Here is a 24980-nt window from a genome sequence, read left to right as displayed (position 1 = left end):
AAAATACAGACATATTCATGAATATGCGCTGTGGAAAGCTGTATTTTTAATTATTATTGTGCGTACATTTTACATGTGAAAATCTGTGAAAACTTTATTTTACCCACAATTTTTTAAAGATCCTTTTCAAACATCACAAGAATATATAGGCCTTGGGGGACATGAGTACCTAGGTTAGCCAGGCATTTAACCTTGACCTTCACTGTAGGATCCAAGGTCAAAGCTGACTTTGACAAACCTTTAAAGAAACGATGTGAAGTATTGTATCGTATGAAAGGCCACAGAGAGAGCTGTGCTCTATGACACCACGGTGACAGCATAAAGTTACTCAAAATCACACACTGTATGTATATATCCTAAAATAACACGTTTTACAGCTTACAGAAGCCAAAGACTTCAGCCAATCATAAGGTGTAGAGTTAATAAAACATACCATTTTAACATATAATCCTTCAAGGTCATAGGTAAAAGGTTAGGGTCACATAAATTAGGATAAATTAGGAAAAAGTTTTAGTTTAGTTAATATAGACTAGATTTCCATATCATCAATGCTGACATCAGCATAAAACAGAGGGGTGGGGGTGCTGAGTGCTCTTATTAACACAGTACTTATTTATTTATGTCATTTTCTGAGCTTTTGCAGTTTAACATTACAGTAATAACTGGCTAATTTTCAGATTTTGTACCCTGACTGAATGCTAAATGAGCCATTTACATATGTTGTGTTTAATAATTATTTTCTTAAAGAGAAGGTCAGATTTAAAAAAAACCAAACCTTTGGCCTACTTCCCAGCCTCCGTTACCCATAAAACCTCGTTTCTCATTGCGGAAGCGGGTGATGGACTACATTAAACCCGTTTAAAGGAAATAACAGCGTCTTAAAGTCGTCTTATTTTATGAAGCGTTAACGTGTGTGAATAAAACATAAATTAAAATTGCGCGCATCTGTAATAAACAGGGAAATCGCAAAGTTTGACCGAAGACTACACTACCCATAGTTCAGCGCGTGATAACGACTTCCGGGGTTGGTGACCATCAGCCTGTTAGCAGGAGACAGGAGAAAGGTGAGGAGCTGTTAGATGTGGCGATGTTTGCAGCTCTCGGAGTTTTGATGTCTTCAAATGTTTTTATGCAGTTTCAGAAAAATTAACGACGCGATTTTTTTCTGCATTTCAGAGGAAATAAAACCCGTTTTTAGCTAATCTGACATGAATGTAGAGTGAGTGCAGCTGCCGAGCACCGTTAGCTGAGACAACACTCCTTTAACAATCAACTCGGCTGAGTTAAAATATGAACTATAAACTTTTTCGGTGTTTTCTGAGAGACGTGATAATTGAAGAACTCAGTGTGCCGTAAACTCTGGTCAGAAGCTAACAGGCTAACGTTAGCCGGCTGCTCTTCCTGCTCGCTTCATCACTGATGAGTGAAGCAGGGTGACGTGTGAGCTAATGAAACAGCTGTGATACATAAATATAACCAAGTGAAATTTATTCAAACTTACTTTTGATTGTTTATGTGCCAGTTTTTGGTCTCTTAGAGACAGTACAAAGACTCAAATGACACAACTTTATAAATTTGGTTCGTTTTAAGTTTCTTTCGACTCTTTTGTTTGTTCTTTACTTACTTTACTGTTACGCGTGGCTACGGTGGCCTAAAGGTGCAAAACATCATTTCAACAGGTTTTATTTTTGCATCCCATAAAACTCTAAGATGTACTCGAGTACACACGTTGTTGGGAAAAACTGTAGTTGACAGTGGCTGAGATACAAAAACGACAGTTTTCAAATAATCTGCTTCGTGTTTTGTAGTTGGGTTTAAACCTCAGAGCTCTGCGTCACCATGCAGGATTTGACCTCATCAAAGTAAGTTCAGGGTTAACCCTGACTTTGAACCGACAGGTGTGAAGGGTACGAAGAAGACAGGAGCATGACATGCTGAGTCCTCTCTGTGAACAATTTCAGTGCAAATAAAAATCCTTACAGAAGCTGTACAGGCACTCACATGGAGTTATTATTGTTATATACGGTTGTATGTGGGAAGCTGTTTTTCTTTTTAATCATATAACACATGGAGGAGTTTGCTTTTCAAACACAGCAGACAAAATGTTTTGTCGACAGGAAACAAAGCAAACAAATAAAGTTAAGTTGCTCTTAATGAAGATTACACCCTTACAATATGACAGCAGGAGTTTGGTTTGAGCGCCACCTGCTGTCTCTGTCACTCAGCCTCCCTCTGTGTGGCTTTGTGTTCAGGTGAGTGTGTGTGGATGTAGTGTCAGCAGAGCGCCGTGATGCCCCTGGAGGTGAGATGGCCGTTCCCTCAATGCCCCGCTCTGCCGTGGAGGATCTCCAGCTCACTGATCATGGGCATGGTGGGCTCCTACTCCTACTTCTGGACCAGTAAGTTATAAGATGAATGATAACTTGTACACTCTCGCTTATTAGCAGCAAACTGAATTCTTTAAAAAAAAAAAAAAAAAATGTCTCAGTTGCCTCCAACGGTCCCTGGGTGTTTATGCTCGCTCCCAAACAACCGGCCTCAGTAAGAGCATGAGCGACTGAACTTTACACAGAACAGCACAGAGTCCACATGAGGACAAAGAGTTTGCTTTCTATTGTTTTTCTTCTGGCTAATGTTGTGTAACTCTGCTTCCTGACGGGGACAGTTTGCTGAGGTCAAATTCATCCATATCTTCAGTTAATTTTCTGGATGTCACTCAGAGAACCTTCAACTGATCCTGCCTCCTGATCTTCTTCCTAAGAGTACATGAACTGTTTGACGGTCCACAACCACGAGGTTCTGTTGAACCTGGTTGACCAGAGGCCCTCGGACACGCCCCTCATCACTCTGTCCAATCACCAGTCCTGTATGGATGATCCGCACATCTGGGGTAAGAGCAGACACTCGATCTGAAATCTCACTGCTGGTTATCACTTGGATGGTAATGCGTGTGTTTGCGGCAGGTGTCCTGAGGCTCAGGCAGCTGTGGAACTTCAAAAAGATGCGATGGTGAGCTTCATCTCGTTTCTTCTGAGCTTCAGCCTGTTAATGTTTTAGAGGCAGTGACGTGTAATTTTCACTTACCTGTGATTGGACAGGACACCTACAGCATCTGACATCTGCTTCACAAAAGAGCTGCACTCCAGGTTCTTCAGCCGAGGGAAGTGTGTTCCCGTCTGCAGAGGCGAGTCCATCTGGGCGCATCACACCACATAAGCCAAGTAACCAAAGCAGAAGTCTGAACGTCGGGCTTTTTATGTTTCAGTGCCGGGTTTGTTGTCCTGTGATTGAAAGAAAACCTTCAGCAGACGTTTTCTTTTTCTTTCTTTCCTTTATTTAACAAGGACGACACACGAACATAAGTATAACAAACATAGTGTAAACATGGCTGAGTACAGCAAAACAGCACATTTCCATCAGCAGTCACGCGGCCAGTCGCATTAAACTTAATAACAAACTAATAATATAAATATAAGAGAAAACAAAAAGCCTTGACATAGTAGACAGAAATGAGTGAGGAGTGCTCACAGACCTTAAATGGGACAAGTCCATGTAGACACAAACAGGCACATTTACATCATTACATTATATTATTTAAATGATCTAAACGTGTGTAAAAGCGTTTTGTGTGCTGTCTGTAGGTGATGGTGTTTACCAGAAAGGAATGGACTTTATTCTGGAGAAGCTGAACAAAGGAGAGTGGGTGCACATCTTTCCAGAAGGTCTGCCAACCGCCCTCCTCACACGTCGTTATGTTTTTCTTACTGTGAAAATGAATTCTTCTTCTCTGATTTTTCAGGCAAAATCAACATGACGGAGGAATTCATACGTTTAAAGTGGGGTGAGCGCAGTTTGTGCATCTCTGTTGAAGCAGATGTCGTGCTGTGATCATCGGTGTGAGCATTTGTGCTTCTGTGGTTTTAGGTGTTGGTCGGCTGATAGCGGAGTGCTCGCTTAATCCGATAATCCTGCCGCTCTGGCACGTGGGTGAGTGACGCTCCCGTTATGGCTTCAGAATATCTCAGACTACAGATTAGGATGTCACCACAAGACATTAGCAAGGTAGCAGCAGTCTGATGGATTAAGGTCGGGCGAACAGCGATGCAGGTACCGAGGAAACACCGTCACTTCTTCTCTGCTTCATGTCAGGTTTGAGCGACGTGCTGCCCAACAAGGAGCCCTACATTCCTCGCACGGGCAAGGTGAGACGACTTCAGTCTGGCTCCAGGATGTGTTCTGATCTTTGAGGGTTAATTTTTTTGTTTTAACATATTTTGTTGTCTTCCAGAGAATCACCGTCCTCGTGGGGAAACCGTTCGGTGTCAAAGATCTCGTTGAAACCCTCCGAGCTGAAAACAAGAGCCAGGTGAGCACGGCTTTATTAAAGGTGCCGTCATGAAGTTCGCTCACACCAGCAAGTAAAAAAACAACAAAAAACCCTCTTCTGTCAGATAAAACAGGAGATTGGAGGACGTCACCATGAACGCCATGATTGAATCACTTTTTCAATGTAGAAAGTAATTATAACAGATACTTGAATGTACATTTCAAATTTTCCCCTCAGTTGGAAATGAGGAAGACCCTGACGGATTTCATCCAGGTGGAGTTTCGGAGCCTGAAAGCCCAGGCCGAGGCCCTGCACAAGCAGGTAGAGACCAGAGCCTGAGTCCCAGCCGTCCTGCGTTTACCTCAAACACTCTGGTCCTTCACACATCAGCCCTGAGGGTAACACCTCATATACAGAGAAGCTCCCACAGCTCCACACGGAGACGTCACTGAGCCTCAGAACGTTTCACTGACGGTCGTAAACGAGCATTTCTGTAACTTTGGATGCAACAAACTCATTTTGTAATTCAGCCATTGCTTCAAAATCAGGATGGTCCACTGCACACCTAAACAGGACGAGTAGCACTGCAGATGTATGAATGGATGAATGATTGATTACATATGAATACGTGGTTCCTTTAGAACCAGAAGCCCTCAGGAATTTCTTTTACCTCCTTGGTATCAGAAGGCATCTTGATTTTGATGATTCAGCATTTCATGTCATCCAACTCTGAAGTCCAGAGCAACAGCAGAAGCTGGTGTTGAGAGAGGAGGTCAGGGTGATAGATGGGCGAGTAAAGGCTCCACCTCATGACCTTTGTTGGGGGGGGTGAACAATAGCCTTGAACTTTTTTCATGTTTTTAAAGTCACAGTTCTTAAGATTTCAACTTTTTTTTTTCTTCTAACTGGTGAAAAACACCATAGCTCTCAAAAGGGCAGCAAACCAAGACTAGTTAACCAAGTCCCAGTTACTAGGGTGAGCACCTGGTGACTGCCTGGCAACCACCAGTCACTATGTATGAATAAGTATTTCCACCTGGCTGTAAGTGGTCACAAGGAGGTTTTTCACCTAGCAACAGACAGCAGCCGCTCACCAACGGGTCATGGAGCGCACATTTTATTTGGCGACTTGTCAGCGTGGGAGAAATGATAGCTGCTCTGATCAGGCTCTGCACCAGCTCACTGCTTTTCTCAGTTTTGCTGAATCGTCCAGTATTGATCGGTTTAACCAATTCTTTTTTTCTTTAAGATGTAAAGCTGCTGTTGTTTAAAGTACTAAATATTAGTACTCATCATGCTCCTCTGTGCACATTTTACTGAGGAAGTCAAAGTGCTGCATGGCAGACGTTTGCAGCTGTTATCAGAAAGATGCTCAGGCAGTAAATCATTGTTGAGGTAATCGTACTGTTATGTTTGATCATTGGATCGCTCCGTGCTGATTTTCAGTCATCTCTTAGTTGTGTTGATAATTTTCTTTTTCAATCAAAGTTTCCCTGTTAATCCTAAAACCCCTGAATGCTGCCCCATCGCTGATGTACATAATTTATTTTATCACAGAGGACAAAAAGGATTTTATAAGGGAGAAAATCTTTGCTAATTTTATAAATGCATCGCCTTAATGTGATTGCCACTCTTTCCTATACTTGATGTGAATGCCAATAAAGAATCTGACTTTGTTTGAATTTGTTCCATTTGTGGTTCATCTTTAAACTCTGCAGCAGTCAAAGTCTAACAGATGCACGAACAATTTGGTGGGCATGATAATGAGTCTTTAGCGAGCCTCTAACACTTTATGTAGAAAAAGTGTACATTAAACCACTAAAGATGATGAGTTTATGCTGGAGCATCAAAATCGTGAATGTTTCCCTATTTTTGTAGAACTTAAACAAGAAAGAAAACACAATATTAAATTACAGTAAAATAAATTATGGTTATTTAGTATTACTACATTGTGTATAATATTAGCAAAATAAAATAACACTTAAAAATAATAAAATATTAAAACGCTGATACATTTTAAGTAAAAATTAAAATTGTTTTTTCACGTCCGCCGCTGCGCCGTCTCTAGTCACGTGATCTGGTCAAGTGATCTCGTGAAGCGTCACGAGCGTGCTGTCAGAGGCTGTAAAGATGGCGGCGTGGACACTGCGGGGGCGGCGCATCTCTGCGGCTGCGGCTGTTTTTCTCGCTTTGTTAAACGTGTTGAAGCCGGCGAGCTGCGACGAGCAGGTGCCGCTCGTCCTGTGGACCAGCGGAGGGTGCGTAGCCGTGACCTTTTTCTGATTTTGGTCCCGTTTCCGCGGCTCCTTCTGCGGCCTCAGCGGCTAACGGTTAGCCGTGAGAAAAGCAGCAGACACAAACTGTGTTCTCTGCTTCGTCACCTCAGCACACGGCCCGGAAAGCGTTTAATTTGAGCGCTTCATTGGCTGTTAGACGGGGTTAAATCAGAGAACGTGACATGAGAATATCCTGCAGCCCCAAGGAGTGACGGGTGCAGTCTCACCTGACAGCTAGCAAACACACCTGCATCTGTCTGTGCTGCCTGACACAGTGCAGTGTTTCCAGCATGTGCTATCAACGGCTTTAATACTGTAAACTCTTTGGAGAATTAAAAACTAATAAATTGTGTATTTGACGGCCTTTGATGAGAGTCTTCGGATGTGAGGAGTTCACATTGTGAAATAAAACAAGTGACGCTCTTAGCTGTTACATTTTTTTTTTTCACCTGTTTTTCTAATATTCAATCTTCTGTATCGGCAAGAAAACCAGGAGTGGGCTCTTTGACGTGATGCAGATTTAACTGCAAATGATTTAGTATTCATTCATTAAAGGCGTTATACGTTCTTGCGGATGGTAGAAATGACAATAATAAAACTGCTTCACCGTGAATACATCAGATTCGGTCTTGTAGAGGACTGTCCTTGTTATGTAGCAGCACCTGATGACTCCTCCACCTGTGCTTGGTGTCTCCTCCAGCATCTCCCTGCCAGCTCAGGCTCCTCCAACAGCCGGACACATCGTTGGGCAGCAGCAGCTGGCCTCCTACCTGGAGAAAGCTCTGGACGTCGGACCACATAATGTAGTCCTCTTCCTTCAGGACAAGGTAAAGACCTGAGCCCTCACGCTGTTGTTGAGCATCCTTTTTTTTCCCTGAGTCTCTACAGCTAAACACAAGCACAAATGCTCCTCATCTCCTTTGCTTTTTTTAAGGCCCCTTCCCATTTATGTGTATGATCATGTAGCCTTTTCACATTCATCAGAACTCTCTAAGTTTTGGTATTTCTTTATTTACTTTAGTAAAGACTTTTAAAACTAATGGCAGACGGCCTCACAGGTCAGCAGTGTTTGACTGATGATTAAAACCATCTCTCACAGTTTCTCTTTGCACTCTTTGGTCTAAAATATTTATGACTCCATTGTTTTTCCTCTCGGTCTTCAGATGAGCATCGAGGACTTCACCATGTATGGAGGAGCCTTTGGAAACAAGCAGGATAATGCGTTTCCAAACCTGGAGGTATTATCACGATTAAACCAAACAGAATGTTTCCGATTTACACTCAGGTGTGTGTCGCTCACTCATGGTTTTTCTTCTGTCCCAGGGAGCTCTGATGTCATCGTCCTCCTCTCTGGTTTTACCTGCTGTTTCCTGGCCTGCATCGAATGCAGTGATTGGCCAGCTGCAGGACCAATTGGACACCTCCCCTCTGTACATGGACCCTGAGACGCTGAGCCAGCTGAGACTGAACGCCTCCTCGCCTGCTCTGCTCGTGTTCAGGCTGCCCTACGGCATTGGGTCTGTTGACTGTTCAATAATTAACCGTTAATCTGATTTCCTGCTGTGAATGTTTAAACTCTCAGTTAGTTTGTGACAAATGATATGATCAGTTCCCTCTGCAGAAACCTCATGGATCATCCTCCGTCTTGAACTGCAGCTGGTAGTTTTGCTCATTTCGATCTCAGTGTAGCTCAGTGACCTGTGGTCATGTCCTCCAGGAGGCTTTGAGCCTGTTGTAATGGTTTCTAAACAGGCCTTCATGTCACTGTTTGTACATTTTCTAAAAATTCTAATTCAATTTCTCAAAAGTCACACGGTAACATTAAAGAACTAATTTTCTGGAGGGGAAATGACCCACATACCTTGTCTGGATGAGACTTAAAAACACTCAGAGCCCCTCCTCCAAAGACATTAAGACTCATCCATCCTTTCTTCCTTCCTTCCTCAGTCTCTTATTGTTGCCTCGTTTGTCGTTTCAGAGCTGATCTCATGTCAGCGAAAGAGATTCTCAGTGGAAACGGTGAGTCTGTTTAATCTGACGCGGTGACTGTGGAGCTCATTGACTCTGAAGCATGTAATTCTCACAACCATCTGTGAGCTGTAAGCTGTTTATTCACTATTTTTTCCTGTGACTGTTTTCTCTATGACGCGTGTTTTTCAGATGAAGTGATTGGTCAGGTGCTGAACATCATGAAGTCGCAGTCTGTTCCGTATACGGCTATCTACACCGCCCTGCGGCCCTCCAGGGTGAGTCCGAGTCTCATTCAGAAACGTTTATACATGTTTGCAGCCGTTTTTCATATCTGGCCCCCTCCCTCCATCTTTCTTTTTCTGCACAGGAGGCAGCGTCTCTCTCTGTGGAGGCCGGTCTGGGTGGGGGGCGCGCGCTGCTGCAGGCCAGAGGAGGATACAGGGAGAGGGGCAGAGAACGGGAGACGCAGCGGAGGATCAAGGAGAGGGCTGGATCGTACCCACCCGTCGAGTTTAAGGTGGAGTCTTAGCTGAAAGACACAGATAAGGAAACAGAGTCAAAGGCCTGCTCAGTTATATCATTTCATATTTGTAACAATTAACATGATTTTTTTATTCATTTGAACATTAAATGAACTTAAGCTCTTTTTCCCAAAGGCTGTTTTCTGTTTGACTGTAAATAACACCAAACAAACTGTTGTAGAGGAGAGCAGTGAGCATCGATCAAAATCTGAATTTTTTTCCAAGTCATGAATGAAATTAACACGCTGACATTGACACGCTTTGCAATAAAAATCCAGAATACTCTGAAACTAATTTTAAACTTAGGTCGGCAGCTCACAGGGTGGCGCTGACGTCAGAGATGTTGCGGCAGAAAATCCAAATGCCATTGTAAGGAGAACCTTTCTGTTCACTTGTCATTCTGCAGGAAGGTGAGAACAGCTGCATCCTGCTGTGGGCTAAAAGCCTGTCGGTGAGCATCCTCCGCAGCGGTCGCTGGGAGGAGCACGACCTCACCCCGTCCACCTTTGGAGAAGGCGTCATCCCCAAACTCGACGGCTCAAGCTGCGACAAAACCAAAGCCAGGTACTTTTTACCTGTAACATAATACAATATGTAAAAAAAAAAAAAGTGAGTCATTTTCATGCTGTGATGTGAGCATCACTTAGCTCTGATGCTGCTCAAACTGCAGTCTGAAACTCAAATGTAAATGAAATAAGGTTTTAAAATGGTTTGTTTTTCATGAAATGCTGCTGAAGGTGTAAAATTTTCATTTAGTGCGTTCTGGTGGGTAAAATCAGTCAATTCAATTTTATATACATATCACCAAATCACAACAACAGTCAGATCAAGGTGCTTTATATACAGAAAAAATCCCAACATTCATATGACTCCCTATGAGCAAGCACTTGGCGACAGTGGGAAGGAAAAACTCCCTTTTAACAGGAAGAAACCACCGGCAGAACCAGGCTCAGGGAGGGGCGGGGCCATCTGCTGCGACCATCGGGGGTGAGAGAAGGAAGACAGGATAAAGACATGCTGTGGAAGAGAGACAGAGATTAATAATAACTAATGATTCAGTGCAGAGAGGTCTATTAACACATAGTGAGTGAAGAAGAAACACCCAGTGCATCATGGGAATCCCCGGCAGCTAGGGCTGTGCGATATGACCAAAATCTCATATCCCGATATTAAGACATCTATCGTCGATATAACGATATAAATTACAAAAATGTAACATTTCCTGTAAATTCTGTGAATCTCGGGCATCTCGACTTGTGAAGTGTTTCCAGCTGGGCGTCGTTTACCTGGAGTCGAGTGTTTTAACTGATGCATGGAACTATACATTTTTAGACGTAAGTTGTAACGGCCGCCGTTTTCTTTGAGTATTTATTACACAGCGTGCTGCGGAGAAAAGTCTGTTCTAACGTTTGAGTCTAAGGTTTATTTTTTTAGCACCTGGCGGCTCTTTTTTGCTTCTCATCCGTTAATATTCTGCATCTTTCACGTGACTCGTTTTATTTTGAAAAGCCTCAACAGGATCTTGAGCTTTATTGTGAAAGGTTTATGTGGAAAATAAACAAGCGGACACGCCGTGGTTTTACCGTCGTTGTTGCTAACGAAAACGCATAAAAAACAAGCGCTTGTCCGTCCGTAGTGTGGTTATATTAAATATAAGAGAAAGAGAGAACTTTAAGAAATTAATATAGCCACTACAGTGACCATCAAAATGATGAAAAAATATTGCCGTAAACAGTTTATTTTGCGACACCACGAAACAAACGATAGCGTAAAATGAAACGATAGACGTTTTTCTATCGTCATCCGATATATATCGTTATATCGAACAGCCCTACCGGCAGCCTACACCTATTGCAGCATAACTAAGGGAGGATTCAGGGTCACCTGGTCCAGCCCTAACTATATGCTTTAGCAAAAAGGAAAGTTTGAAGCCTAATCTTGAAAGTAGAGATAGTGTCTGTCTCCCGAATCCAAACTGAACCATAGCATCTGTTCTCTTAATGATATTTTAAAGTTATTGTGAGTATTTTGAGGTGTCACGGTTGAGTTCTGTTTTTGTTAAACGATAATTCTTCATCTTCTACTGATCCATTAACATCATTTGGTTGGCTGTTTGTTTATTGTTTGCTTCAGAAATGATAACGTATGTTTTGGTCTGAGTTTTAATATAAGCTCTGTAAGCGTTGATCAGCTGTCCCAGAATAAATGTAACAGCTGTGACAGGAAGTCAGTCACCAGCAGTCAGTCCATCTCACTGCGATGCTGTTTGTAGTGTTGGGGTCCTTTAGTGTTATGAACTCTGATTTGTATGAAGAATATTTTACATAAAGTTGACTAAATGTCAAATTGAGTTGTTTTTTCTTCATGTTTGTTTCTTTGCAGGTTGGTTCTGAATTATGAGAACGTCCTGAACCACCGCATCTTCAAACTGATGTAAGTCTGCACGCACACACGCACACCTACATGCATTAATATATTACATTTATACTACTACTTTGAAACTAAAGACATGAATCAGTCCTGTTTTACTCTTAAAAACTCGTTCGTTGGTGTTTTTCAGCTTTGCTCTGAGTCAGCGGCATTACAAGGTGTCTGCTCGGCGCTGGTTCACGCTGGACGCCGTGGAGCTGGAGTACGACGGCACCAAAGCCACGTTTAACGGCAGCAGGAACATTTATGCTCCTGCTGAGTACTCGTACCGCTGCGAGTCCGTCACCAGCTTCCAGTGGCCGCTGCTCGTCCCGCGCACATCCAAAGACCCAGCCAATCAGTGGAGGGTCTCCTTTGAAGACTTCCAGGTAAGATTAGCACTTCATGTTGACTGATCTGTTTGCTTCCATGTGTCTTTGGGCTTTGAATAAATGGTTCCTCTTGAATGTCTGCAGATGCTGACAGAGCGATGTCTAGACCACATTAATTATAGTTTTAATTGTAGCAAATTGATGAAGAATACTGGTTTTATCCTGATTATACTGGTTTTATAACAGTTGGAAGCTAAAATTACAAATGAAATAAAAATATTAGCACACGTCTTATTTGTCATGTTGGCCAGCCTTCCTCCTGTCTGAGCTACAGTGGTCCTAAGCCATGGGTCAGCCTCCCTCAGCTCATCAGTTGGGCTGAATTAATGAAATGGATTCATTTTTGTAGGAGAAACTTCTCCCCATGTTTCAGTTTATTCTGGACGCGTGTCCTTTTATTTTAGGATCCCTGTCTAGGTCACGGCCCGGGAGCTAAACCCGGCTCATGTGAATATTATAGATGCCCTTCCTGACACAGCCTCAAGGAGGCGCATCTTTTCATTCAATAAATTAATACATTTTTAAAAACATTTACTTATAACTTTGAGAGTATGTTATGTTCTGGCCTGTTATGTGAGTTTGAAACGAAGCAGACGCCACATTTTGAACCCCTCCTTCTTCTTCCCGCCGTCAGATTCAGGGCTTTAACGTAGGTGGCGGGGAATTCTCATACGCCAGCGACTGCGCCGGCTTCTTCTCCCCGGGCATCTGGATGGGTCTGATCACCAGTCTGCTCATGGTCCTGGTGCTCACCTACGGCCTGCACATGATTATGCAGCTGCGCACGATGGACCGCTTTGATGATCCCAAAGGCCCGGCCATCTCTGTGCCACAGACAGAGTAACACACCTGCACCACACCTGTCCATCCTCCATCCTCCTCTCTATCCTCTCACTGCAATGCTTCCACTCCTCCAGCTGCATTCCTCCCCCCTTCCGTCTGTAGTTGGGCATTATTCAGTGCTATCATAATAAGGGTTTATTCATCGGTACATAAATGTGTCCGTTTATATTTGAACTATGGGCTGAAGGTGGCCTCAGTTTGTCCTCATGTGTCAGCCTCTGTAGGCTGGAGGGTTTTCCAGAGTCCTGCCTCTAAATTAACTCCTTAATATTCTTTGAGAAACACACACATGTAGAACATGAACAAACCTTTGGGTGATCCTCCAAACTTTATCCAGTACTGTATTCACATCAGCTACAGTTTATAGTTATGGAGGGATGATGTGACAGCAGGGTCACAAACCTGAGACCTTCCATGACAGTGTGACTGTGACCTCAGCTAACATCAGCACCGCCCACAGCAGGAACATCTTTGTTTGGTGATGGTCACAGGTCTGTACACTGGCTGTACTGCTCTGAGCTCAGGTCCAAAGTTGTGTTCAGAGTTATTTAGGTCCTGTTCATTATATGTATTTATTTTTTTAAGCATTAATATGATCCTAAAATGGAAAACCTAAACCTTCCTGTGCTTCATGTAATATAATTTTATGTTTGCTGTTTCTGCCACACGCTGCAGGAACCTCTGCATGCATCAGCAGCACAGCTCTCACCCTCTCTGTGCTCCCTCTGAATGCACTTGATGAGATTTAGACTTTCTGGTTAGCTGTCATAGTCCTGTTGAGTCGTAGTCTCGGCCCGGGCTGAAACTAAAACTGTTTAATTCGAACACTTTGTGCAGCTTTTGTTTAGTGAGGACTCTGGAAAAACCTTCAGAATCATAAATGTTGAATATCCTTCAAAAACACCTGAAGCATAAACTGAGCCCAGTCCTCAGGCTGGATTCATCTAACACAGGAGAGGGACGACTGTACATACGGGAACAAATGTAAGTTATGAAAAAAGTTATTTATTGGTGAAACTGCTGTAATTAGTGTGTTTGTGTTTACATTATTTGACCAGATGTTGAATGAAGGGAGCCCGCTCTGTTTATGGATGCTAAAGGAATCATTTCCACTTTATTTATCAACTTCAACATTCTCGATCAATTTGAGGAAAAAGCTGATAATGAAGCATTAAAGTTTCCAGTTTGAGTAGTTTTACTTGATTTTTGTGTTTATTACTGAAGTGCACTGAAACGTGTTCAATGTGGAATTCTTTTTGTCTCAGTTTGTTTTTCCATGATTTGTAGTGAGCATCGTCGATGTTTGGTCTGTGTTGTGCTGCTGTGACCTCCAATAAAACATCTGTGAAGATGGAGAAGCTCGAGTGTTTAATTTAGGTCAGTCTCAGAAACGCTCACAGGCCCGTCTGAAGAGAACAGGCCTCACAGTTTAAAGACGCCTGAGCTGAGATGAGGGAGCGTATAAAACAAATACAGTAAAGTGAGTGCTATGTTCACAAGGACAGGGCGTGATTCAAATTGTAGTGTAGTTATGCAATGTTAAGATATTCAGAATGTGCAAATATTAAAATTGTTTGAAGTTGTTTTATTTTGTATATAAATGTTCAGAATGGCACATTTACAGGTCATGTTATGGAGGACGTGACAGATGATCACAGTTCTCTGTGAAGGCCTCAGTAATAACACAACATGCAGTGACTGACATCGACGAGTTTGCTCAGTATGTTGAGCTTAAAGTTACAAAGTTTTACTTTTTTTCTAACCAGATCACCATGGTAACACATTAACTTCAGGAGGGGGGGTCTTTATTGGTTTGGGCTGAAATCAGCTGTGAGTCGTGTTTGTCTGACTGCTTTCTGCAGTGACACTAACACATTGACACGTTCAGCACACATCTGGTCCATGAATTATGGGATGGACACCTTTAATGTTAAACACAACGCTGAGGCACAGCTGGTTGATTCATTTTATTTGGTAATAAAGAAGAAAAATTATGAGACGTTAAATCAGTTTAACATTCAATCATCTGTCGACAGCCTGACGGTCCTGTAGGCGTCCGTATACCTTTGGCCACGTGTTGCATTGGATTGATCTACCTATTGACTACTGATTGGAGAACGATTCCATTTGAAGCACAAACATGATGTTTTATTGATGTGATTGATGTTCTTCTTCCATCACATCTGCAAAGAAATCCAAATGATTTTCACAAAGGGTTTCATATCAAGTCGCATCTACTGAAAAATAGGCGAGCTTCGATGTGTCCACGTGTAGCTTTGTACACATGATTTTAGGTTTTCTGGTGTCTGCTCTCTCAGAAATGTTGCTCACAGAGATTGAAAGACTCCTGAACAGCTCAAAAGGGTCTTTGAGGTACTTAATCTCGCAGTCGTAGACCACGTCCAGGTACTTGTAGGTGCCTGGACACGGGTCTCCAAACACAGAGTTCCTTACTTTGATGGAACAGCTGTTTCTGCTGTTACAGCTGTGAATGCAAATGAAAGTGGGTGAGCAGAGGCTCCAAATACACCGAGTCATCAGAGAGAAGGTGTAAAGAGACTTGGTGTCTGTACCTCTCGGCTACTTTGCTTGTGGAAATGGAGCACTGGGTGTTTTTGGGCTGAGCGGGAGGACGTTTGTAAGAGCACATGGTCGAGTCATTGCGGCCGTATTCAGCCGACAGGACGACGATGACGTGTCCTTCATCTGCAGAACAATTCACACTGTTAAACTATCGGAACTGAAAACTGAATAACAGTCTGTTTGTAATTATTGCGTCACCACAATTATAAACAACGAAGAAAAAAAAACAACTTTACCACAATGAAGGTTTGCATAAGAATGTTCACATGTGATACTGTGGACTGAAAAAGAAACAAATTTCCATACAAAGATTAATCTCTCATCCACAGATTTTTCATGGTATCAGGTTTGTGAAGCAGTCCTGAAGGCACTCACACGGACAGTCGTAAGCCACCTCCAGGTACTTGTAGGTGCCTGGACACGGGTCTCCGAACTCTGTGTTGCTCGCTTCGATAGTGCAGCTGCTTTTCCCGTTACAGCTGTGAAAGCAGACGAGGAGTGAGTCAGCAGAGGCTCGAAATACGTCTGAGTGAAGATGTAAGGCTGAGCAAAGATCGAGCCTCTGTACCTGTCAGCTACTTTAGACGTGGGATTGGCGCATTGGGCATTTTGGACCTCACATTCTGGACGTTGGTAAGAGCACGTGCTCGTATCGCGGCGTCCGTAATTAGCCCAGTGGACGGCGATGACGTGTCCGTCATCTGAGGAAGCGTTCATGGAGTTAAACTATGACCATGTTTGGGTTTCTGTCAAACCAATACATCAACGATACAACAGTATGAAATGTGTTCTCACCACAATGAAGGTTTGCCTGAGATCCTTCACATGCCACGGTGTGCACTGACAAGGAAACAAATTAGAAACCTAAAATTCATGTTCAGATTTCATCACTGGGATTCAAAAATCCACTTAAAACATGTGTGTAGGGACCAAAGCTCTGCAGCAAAGTGTCCTGAGGGCACGTTGGAGCTCTCTTACGACTCTTTGAGGTACTTACGCTCACAGTCGTAGACCACGTCCAGGTACTTGTAGGTGCCTGGACACGGGTCTCCAAACACCGAGTTGCTCGCTTCGATAGTGCAGCTGCTTTTCCCGTTACAGCTGTGAAAGCAGGTGAGTGAGTAAACAGAGGCTTTACACACAGCACTTTGTCAGAAAACATCTAAACAAGTGTGCACAGTTTGGGAAACCGAGGTTACGGCACGGGCATGTGGGGCTGCAGTGGGACCGGGTCATTGGTGTTTATTTATCATGTGACTGCTGATCGAAGCAGCAGGATGAACTGTGAAGTGTTCAGTCACATCGGTGTCGGGCTGAAGAAAGAACGAGCCTCGGTACCTGTCAGCCACTTTAGTGGTGGGATTGGGGCATTGGGAGTTCTGGATCTCGTGGGTTGGGCGACTCTGAGAGCAAGTGGTCGTATCGCGGCGCCCGTAGTCAGCCCAGTAGACGACACTAACCTCTCCTTCATCTGAGGAAGAGTTCACAGTGTTAAATGAACACCATGTTTGTACATCAATGAAACAAATCCACCAGAATCACAGAGGAACTGCTCCACTCACCACACCGAAGGTTTGCTGTGGATCCTTCACACGCTGTGCTGTGGACTGAAAGAGAAACACAGGCCGCATCACAAACTGTAACAACTCATGGCCAGATCTGAGTTTTGAAGTATTCAGATACAGACCTGCTGGGAAGCAGGCAAAGGTGGTGTCCAGGTATTTGCAGGTGCCGGGATCAGGAGTACCAAAGATTTGGATGTCTATGTCACACGTTTTCTTTCCGTCACAGCTGCAGGGAGAGAGAGCGGCTCACTGACGCGATCACGTTATGATTTCAAATGTTTGGTACCGACAGTGATCACCTCTTCTTGATGACCTTCAGTTTGTCATGCTGAGAGCTCTGTTCTTGTTGTCCACATCTGTACTCGACTGACTCCACAACGATCACGCCGCTCTGTTTCACACAGTACGAGACAAAAGCAGAGATTAGAGAAATTCAGAGCAGTTTAAACAGAGCGAGTCTCATGATATTTTTTATATTGTCAGTGTGTTTATTTGGATGACTCTTTGAGAAAAGTCCTCAGACTTTTATTATTAAACAGCAGAGGTGTAAGAGACTTCTTTTGCAGGACTATTTCCTGCAGCGGCTCGGTCTACTTTGTGTTCTTTGGTTATGGGTTAGAGGACAGGAGACTGCTGTTCGGATCAAGGTCACAGAGCAGCATCAGGCTGGAATAAACTACCAGCCTCATCCTTTTTATTTTGTTTATCATTGGGTTTGATTATATCGATCAGTCACATGATGCAGTGAGTGATGTTACTGGGCGCTAATCAGCAGCTGTCTGTGATGCTAACACAGTCTGAGGGTGCAGCTTGATAACACGCTGATTAGCACTCGACCCTCTGAGTCTGGAGTGACCTCTGAGGTTAAAGATCACACGATCAACACAAACCTGCAGGACATGAAAAGAATTTAGTCTTAGGGTTCTTCAGTGTTGGCTTTTAAATCATTTACATACAGTCTATGTGCGCCTTACCACAGCCCAGGTGCTGGACCAGGTGGCCGTCGCAGGTGATCACTCTGTTGGTGGATATGGCAGTCGCAGTGGACGGGACAAAACGTTTGGCTTGGGTTAAACCTGGAGGGAAAAATAAAGTTAGAGTTAAAAAAGCAGAGTGCGGATGAGCTCACAGTTGATGGTGTGTGTGGGGTGTTAAGGTTCAATATTAAGGAGGGATATAGGAGGAAATCCAAATAACACACTGATCCGGCCGGGTGGAGTCAAGCGACGATTTTAATGACCACACGCAGCGTGGGGAGATGTACACTGTACGCAGACAGCATCAGATCTCCGCCCAAAACACTACACAGGAAAGGTTTTATAAACATCAGGGTATATTTACTGACGCCCCCTCATGCGTCAAGCAGATACATACATGCATACGTCAAATCAAAACCACAATGACTTTTAACATAGTTTGAAAAGAACATTTTCTCCTCTCCAAGGCAGGTGTTTCCTGTCGCTGTCCTGCCCGCGCTTATCTTCTGGAACATCAGCAGCACGTCTTATGACAACTGTCCCTTATACAGACACAACTCAACAGTTTAAAGTGGTTCTCACTGGACCTGTAATAAAGACTAATATGATACCAGTATGTTTGAACATCTGAATGCAATATCAATATTAATTATTAATGGAATGGTAATGATGATTATAAAAAATAGCAGCAAAATATTTCTCTAATCTCCACACTCCCTCTCTTGGTGGGTCACCCTCTTTAGAGGGTCACCACACTTTGCTTATTTCATCGCTCTGACCCTCTCTAGCAGTCTTCTGACAACAACCTCATATCATCTAGCTGGTCCAGTAATAAAACGCCAGCTCCCCCCTTAGGAACACTCCATGCGTAAGATTAGGTTTTTTCTCGGTCCCTCTCTTGTGGTCCATCAGGCCTCCTGCAAAGGAAACAAAACACCTTTTCCCTACTACGCTTCCCTACCTTACGTTCATCAATTGTTCTCTTCATTCAAACTTGGGTCAAGCTATCATATGTGGGACCCTCTACTCAAAAGCATGAACCTAATTATGTTTTTGACCTTTTGACTTTTACTCATATATATTCTTGAACGTTACGTTCATCTCAGTACACATCATGTTAACACTCTTAAAGCGCTGCTTTCACGCCCCTGCACATGTTTCCTGTTGCACGCTCTCCTGTCCCTTATCTGATTATCAACATCCTGTACACAACTTACTTCCTTTTTTCTGTCAGACTATTCAGAACAGGCCTATTCTACTAAAAAACCAAAGAGAAAACAACCATCTTAATCAATTAAGTTCAAGCATATAAGCAATTACTCATGAACAAATTTTATCATAGCTAAAAGCTGCCTAGAAACAACTCCTGTGTGTTAACACTAACTTCATTTTAAAACTCACATTTCCTGTGTTATTTCGGTTCTTGGTATAGCATTTTATTTCATTTTGCTCCTCTTAGTGTAAGGGTACATTCTAATTATACTTCATCAGACTTAACCAAAATATATATATATGCTTTCCCCCCTTTGCTCCTGCTTTAAAGCAAGAAACCTTGGTCACTTCGACAAGCGTTCGTTATTCTGTAACTGCATTTTATATGATAAGACTCATGTGGAGCTGCATGTGTTATTTCGGTATTTTACATGTTACACAATTTCATTACAAGCGAAACTCCGATTCAGTTCCTCTTTTCTATCACTTGTTGCTAGGCCAGCTCAGATTCAGTTACAAGTTAAATGAATGTCAGGCCTTTGGCCTTACATGAGTATTGAGTCTCTGTGTTTGTAAGCGTGTGCGGTCTTCTATGCTCTAGTCAAAACCACAATAGATTGTCTGGACATCACGCCAAACAAAGCTTTTGACCTTCAATTAATGGACTGAGCCACAACCCTTTTATAAGCACAAAATGCAATGTGTATAAAAATCATCCTCTTAAAAACTCTCTCCTCTTCCCTAAAAATAAATTTATGTAATATCTGTTTTTTAAACCCTACATTATAACAACTTATCCTAAAAATAAAAAAGAAATCAAACATTTTCTACTCCTAAAATCTTCACTAGTTTTCCCCAAAGCATATCTCTTATTCAAAGTGTCCCGCAATTCCCCTTTAAGTTTGGTCTACAGCTTCTTATGAACACCGGCATTTTATCTTCTAAACAGGATTCAGTTCATTCTAATCCTTTAACTTAAACCTGAAAATAACAATTTCTGCCTCAGGTTTACCATATCTAAATCATCCAAAACTCCAAAAGTCATAAAATGATCCTAAAACCCATTTCAAATTAACCCTTAATTCCCCCCTTTACATTTGACACATAAGATGTGTCAAATGTAAAAAAAACTCAAAATGCTTCACCCGGGCTTAGGAAATTAAAACAAGAAGGTTAGTCATCTCATTTCACCAAACACCTCAGCGATCCTCCTCTCAGGTATATCTGCTCTGGCCCTGCAAACCTGTGTTTAAGGAATGAAATCAGTTTAATCATCATGTGAAATCTTTTCGAACTCCTGGCTCCATCCACAGCCTGCATCCTTGGAACTTCCTGGAAACAAAACCTGTACTTGTGGCGGACCACCAGATGGCTCCACTCACACCCAAGTTGAAGGGAAGAGCTGGGTGGAGATTTTGGCGCTTACTGTATCTTAAGTTCTGAGAGACAGTGTGTGAATAAACAGTTGGAGTGAGACACAGGAACCTCTCGTGTCGTTATTTCTTACCTCCACATTGGTGACCCCAGTAGCGAACATGCTAAGGCTCGACGACGAAGCCAGCTCCGGCCTGGAAGCATCGGCTGCCGCCGGATTTGCACCTCCGCCGATGGCTGCGTTTGCTGTGGCGCTTAAATTGCCGGATTTTTGGCTTCACGATCCCCCTTCATGGTTCGTGCACGTAGAAGCTCAGTTTGCTCTTCGTGGAGTTTCAGCCGACGATACTAAATACCACCATGTGGTGGCTTCTCTTGACCCGCTGTCAACCCGCCGCGTGATGACTCTCCTCCGGGACCCTCCAGCCCACGGCAAGTACACCGCTCTCAAGGCGCTGCTGCTGCGGCGTTACTCCCTCTCTGATGCTGAGCGAGCCGAGAAACTCCTTTCCCTCGCGGGCCTGGGCGACGACACCGCCCTCGAGCTCATGGAGAGCATGCTGTCCTTGCTGGGCGCGGATGATGGAGGATTTCTCTTCACCCACCTCTTTCTCCGACAGTTGCCGGCTCCAGTGCGCGCTGGCCTTGCCAACTCCCCGCTATTGGCCACGAAGGATTACCGCTCTCTGGCGGAAGAGGCAGATCGCATCCTCCTTGCTACCAGGAGTTTCGGCGTCCAGGCGGTTGTTCAGGACTCACCAGCGTTTTCCCCTGCCTCCTCACCGATGCTCCAGGGACCCTCCGACTCGTCCACGGTGGCCGGAATCGCTGCGCGGCAGCACCGCGGAAAAGGGCTTTGCTTTTATCACCAGCGTTTTGGAGCGAAGGCCCGGCGCTGTCTCCCGCCTTGCAGTTTCCAGACCCAGGGAAACGGGCATGTCAGCGCTCGGTAGCAGCCGCGACCGCTGGCAACAAGGAAAGGCTGCTTTTCTTAGAGGACTCACGCTCGGGGAGGCGTTTCCTGGTGGACTCCGGCTCACAGAAGAGCCTTCTTCCCCCGGCTGGCTCGGACGGGCTAGCTGAGGGCTGCGGGCCATTGCTAACAGCGGCTAATGGCTCTCCCATCAAAACCTTCGGCGAAAGGTTGGTGACTGTTTGCTTTCATGACCGTGACTTTCAGTGGAACTTTGTTGTTGCTGCTAGCTCTGTGCCTATAATAGGCGCTGATTTTCTTTGTGCTCACGGACTGCTGGTTGATGTTGCTAACAGACGTTTAATTGATGCTGTGTCATTTTCCTCATTACCCTGTTTTACTCGGGGTGCTCAGCCCGTGGTGCATGCTAACTCAGTGGATTCGGGTGACGTTTTTCAATGTTTGCTTTCTGAGTTTCCCTCACTCACTGTCCCCACTTTCTCGAGCACTGTGACGAAGCATGGGGTGGAGCATTACATAACTACAGTAGGGCCCCCGGTTTTCGCGCGCGCGCGTCGCCTCGACCCTGCTAAACTGGCTGTCGCTCGGGAAGAATTTGCCACCATGGAGCGCCTGGGCATCGTGCAGCGTTCGAATAGTGCCTGGGCTTCTCCTTTACACATGGTGCCTAAATCTGATGGTCGGTGGCGACCTTGTGGGGATTTCCGCCGTCTTAATAACGTCACGGAGAACGACCGTTATCCCATTCCCCACATCCAAGATTTTTCCGCCCATCTTGCAGGGACCTCTGTTTTTTCGAAGATCGATTTGGTACGGGGATATCATCAGGTTCCCGTGCGCGCGGAGGACGTCCCCAAAACCGCCGTTATTACACCTTTCGGCCTTTTCGAGTTTCTGCGCATGCCGTTTGGCCTGAAAGGTGCCGCCCAAACCTTCCAGCGGTTGATGGACTCTGTCTTGCGCGGGCTGCCCTTTGTTTTTGTATATCTTGATGATATACTGGTAGCCAGCAGCTCGAATGAGCAGCACCTGTTCCATCTGCGTCAGGTTTTTCAGCGTTTGACGGAGCATGGACTGATTATTAATCCGTCTAAATGCCAGTTTGGGTTGCCCGTTCTCGATTTTCTTGGGCACCGCATTTCCGCTGAGGGCGCGGTTCCGTTGCCTGACAAAGTCCGAGCTGTTTCGGAATTTCCGCGTCCTGCAAACGTTAAAGCACTGCAGGAATTTTTGGGGATGGTGAATTTTTACAATCGTTTTCTCCCCAGGGCGGCACATCTGCTGAAGCCCCTTTACGGGGCGTTAAAAGGTAAGAAGGCTAATGACGCCGTCGACTGGTGTCCAGAAAGCATCCAAGCGTTTTCTGATGCTAAGTCAGCGTTAGCTAATGCTGCCCTTCTGGCCCACCCGTCCCCCTCAGCGCCGATTGCGTTGACCACCGATGCGTCGGACATAGCGGTGGGTGCGGTGCTGGAACAGCGAATCTCGGGTGTCTGGCAACCGCTCGCCTTTTTCAGCCGTACGCTGCGTGACAGCGAACGCAATTACAGCGTTTTTGACAGGGAGCTACTCGCGCTCCACCTGGCGACTCGCCATTTCCGTTTTTTTCTCGAGGGTCGTCACTTTACCGCATACGTGGACCACAAACCCTTGACGTTTGCCATGTCCAAGGTTTCTGATCCATGGAGTGCACGCCAGCAGCGCCAGTTGGCAGCCATTTCTGAGTTCACAACAGACATTCGGCACGTGGCTGGTAAATCCAATCATGTGGCTGACTGTTTGTCCCGTGCGCTGGTTTCTCCTGTCTTTCTCGGCATAGACTACTCCGCCATGGCTGCCGATCAGAGCGGTGACCCGGACATCCTCGAGCTTAAATCCACCCAGACGGGCCTCATACTGGAGGACAGACCCATGCAGGACGGTGGTCCTTTCCTGGTCTGTGACGTTTCCACCGGCCGCCCTCGCCCAGTGGTTCCCGTTTCCTGGCGTCGTCGGGTTTTTGGCTCGGTACATGCTCTCTCTCATCCGGGGGTCCGGGCCTCTGTTAAACTGGTCAGCTCTAAATTTGTTTGGCCAGGCCTTCGCAAATCAGTTAAGGAATGGGCGTCGGCGTGCATTCCCTGCCAGCGTGCGAAGGTTCATAAACACATCAAGGCGCCTCTGGAGCAGTTCTTTATACCCGGCAAACGTTTCGATCATGTGCATGTCGATCTGGTGGGTCCTCTGCCGCCGTCACAAGGTTTTACGCACCTTTTGACAGTTGTTGACCGGACCACCAGGTGGCCGGAGGCAGTCCCCCTGGCATCCACTACTGCAGCAGTGGTGGCCAGGGCATTTTTGTCAACCTGGGTCTCGCGTTTCGGCCCGCCCGCGGACATTACGTCAGACAGAGGCCCCCAGTTCATTTCCGAGCTTTGGTCGGCCATGGCTGATGGACTGGGGGCTAAAGTCCACCGCACAACCGCATACAACCCGCAAGCTAATGGGATGTGTGAACGGTTCCACCGGTCGCTTAAGGCTGCTTTTCGTGCCTCCTTACAAGGTGGCAATTGGGTTGACCGCCTCCCGTGGGTTTTGCTTGGGCTGCGCTGTGCGGTTAAGGAGGATCTCGGCGCTTCCCCAGCTGAGCTCGTGTTTGGTCAGCCCCTCCGCGTGCCTGGAGAATTCTTGCCGGAGAACCCTCCCCCCTGCTTCGATCCATCAGTGCTATCGCTCAACCCACTTTTGCGCTCGCTTCGGGTTCCTGGTCCTGTGCACCATTGCGTGCCTGACACTTTTGTTCCAAAGACTTTAGAGACTGCTAAGTTTGTTTTTGTCAGGCACGATGCCCACAAGACACCGCTGCGGCCGCTGTATGACGGCCCATTCCGGGTTATCGAACCGGGCCAGAAACATTTTGTTTTGGATTTTGGGGGTCGAAGGGAGACTGTGTGTGTTGACAGACTTAAGCCTGCACATGTTCTTCCGGACAGTAATGTAGTGCCGGCCCAGGCCCTCGCCGTGGCCGCCCTCCTTCAATGGGGTTGACAGACTCTGGTTTCCCCCGCAGGACTACCCCCGGACCACCAACGTTTGAGCCTCCTTCTGCCTTTCCTGCTCGCCTTCACCAGCCTCGTTCACAGGATGGACCTTCCTCTGCCTGTTCTCTCCCTCCCAGGTTCAGTCGTTCGGGTCGTTTGCTTAGGCCCAGGGTCCTGGACTGAATAGAGACCTAACTGTGTGTTCAAGGGGGGGTATGTGTGGCGGACCACCAGATGGCTCCACTCACACCCAAGTTGAAGGGAAGAGCTGGGTGGAGATTTTGGCGCTTACTGTATCTTAAGTTCTGAGAGACAGTGTGTGAATAAACAGTTGGAGTGAGACACAGGAACCTCTCGTGTCGTTATTTCTTACCTCCACATACTTTACATTTCATACTCAATTCTCCCCCCTTATTATCCAATTTGTGTTATAAGAAAGAAAACTTAAAACAGAACAGTTATCAGTCATGTGTTTCTTCAGTTAATGGTAACATGAGTTATATCAAAAAATGTTTCCCCTTTAACATCTGGCATTCTCCCAACAATATAATGTAATTGTAACCCTGAGTAAAATCT

General features: G+C 45.0%; 3 protein-coding genes across 3 annotated transcripts; 2 read left to right on the top strand and 1 right to left on the bottom strand.

The window, feature by feature from the left end:
- The first annotated feature begins 958 nt into the window (after nt 1–958).
- Nucleotides 959–6009, top strand: tafazzin (tafazzin, phospholipid-lysophospholipid transacylase). Its single transcript, XM_003446021.3, has 11 exons — nt 959–1064; nt 2253–2399; nt 2762–2890; nt 2964–3009; nt 3099–3184; nt 3642–3722; nt 3800–3841; nt 3925–3987; nt 4150–4202; nt 4289–4366; nt 4565–6009. The coding sequence occupies exons 2-11, from the start codon at nt 2291–2293 to the stop codon at nt 4664–4666; spliced, it is 789 nt and encodes a 262-aa protein (XP_003446069.1). The 5' UTR covers nt 959–1064; nt 2253–2290; the 3' UTR covers nt 4667–6009.
- Nucleotides 6010–6427: 418 nt separating this feature from the next.
- On the top strand, nt 6428–14094 carry atp6ap1a (ATPase H+ transporting accessory protein 1a). Its single transcript, XM_003446022.5, has 11 exons — nt 6428–6585; nt 7304–7430; nt 7767–7841; nt 7927–8120; nt 8582–8622; nt 8764–8849; nt 8942–9091; nt 9502–9659; nt 11478–11528; nt 11656–11893; nt 12531–14094. The coding sequence occupies exons 1-11, from the start codon at nt 6458–6460 to the stop codon at nt 12738–12740; spliced, it is 1458 nt and encodes a 485-aa protein (XP_003446070.1). The 5' UTR covers nt 6428–6457; the 3' UTR covers nt 12741–14094.
- A 597-nt stretch (nt 14095–14691) lies between these two features.
- Nucleotides 14692–17900, bottom strand: LOC100690464 (rhamnose-binding lectin-like; the record flags this gene model as incomplete). The annotated part of the gene is made up of 12 exons (XM_025901428.1): nt 14692–15224; nt 15313–15445; nt 15559–15603; nt 15698–15801; nt 15891–16023; nt 16118–16162; nt 16320–16423; nt 16661–16793; nt 16885–16929; nt 17010–17113; nt 17187–17278; nt 17862–17900. Coding segments are annotated over 12 exons (1239 nt in total), but the record flags the coding sequence as incomplete, so codon positions are not given.
- Between the last annotated feature and the right edge of the window lie 7080 nt (nt 17901–24980).

This window comes from Oreochromis niloticus, linkage group LG20 (genome assembly GCF_001858045.2).
Source record: "Oreochromis niloticus isolate F11D_XX linkage group LG20, O_niloticus_UMD_NMBU, whole genome shotgun sequence".
Classification (NCBI taxonomy): Eukaryota; Metazoa; Chordata; class Actinopteri; order Cichliformes; family Cichlidae; genus Oreochromis; species Oreochromis niloticus.
Note: the sequence above shows the minus strand (reverse complement) of the source record. Positions and strands in the feature narration are given on the sequence as shown.

Bases quoted from the DNA above. Each gene is read 5' to 3' on its own strand.
- tafazzin (XM_003446021.3), top strand. From the start codon at position 2,291: ATGCCCCTGGAGGTGAGATGGCCGTTCCCTCAATGCCCCGCTCTGCCG. The intron at 3,185-3,641 runs GCGAGTCCATCT...TGCTGTCTGTAG, and splicing joins GTGTGTTCCCGTCTGCAGAG to GTGATGGTGTTTACCAGAAA. The intron at 3,842-3,924 runs GTGAGCGCAGTT...CTGTGGTTTTAG, and splicing joins ATTCATACGTTTAAAGTGGG to GTGTTGGTCGGCTGATAGCG.
- atp6ap1a (XM_003446022.5), top strand. From the start codon at position 6,458: ATGGCGGCGTGGACACTGCGGGGGCGGCGCATCTCTGCGGCTGCGGCT. The intron at 8,121-8,581 runs GTCTGTTGACTG...TTGTCGTTTCAG, and splicing joins AGGCTGCCCTACGGCATTGG to AGCTGATCTCATGTCAGCGA. The intron at 11,894-12,530 runs GTAAGATTAGCA...TCCCGCCGTCAG, and splicing joins TCTCCTTTGAAGACTTCCAG to ATTCAGGGCTTTAACGTAGG.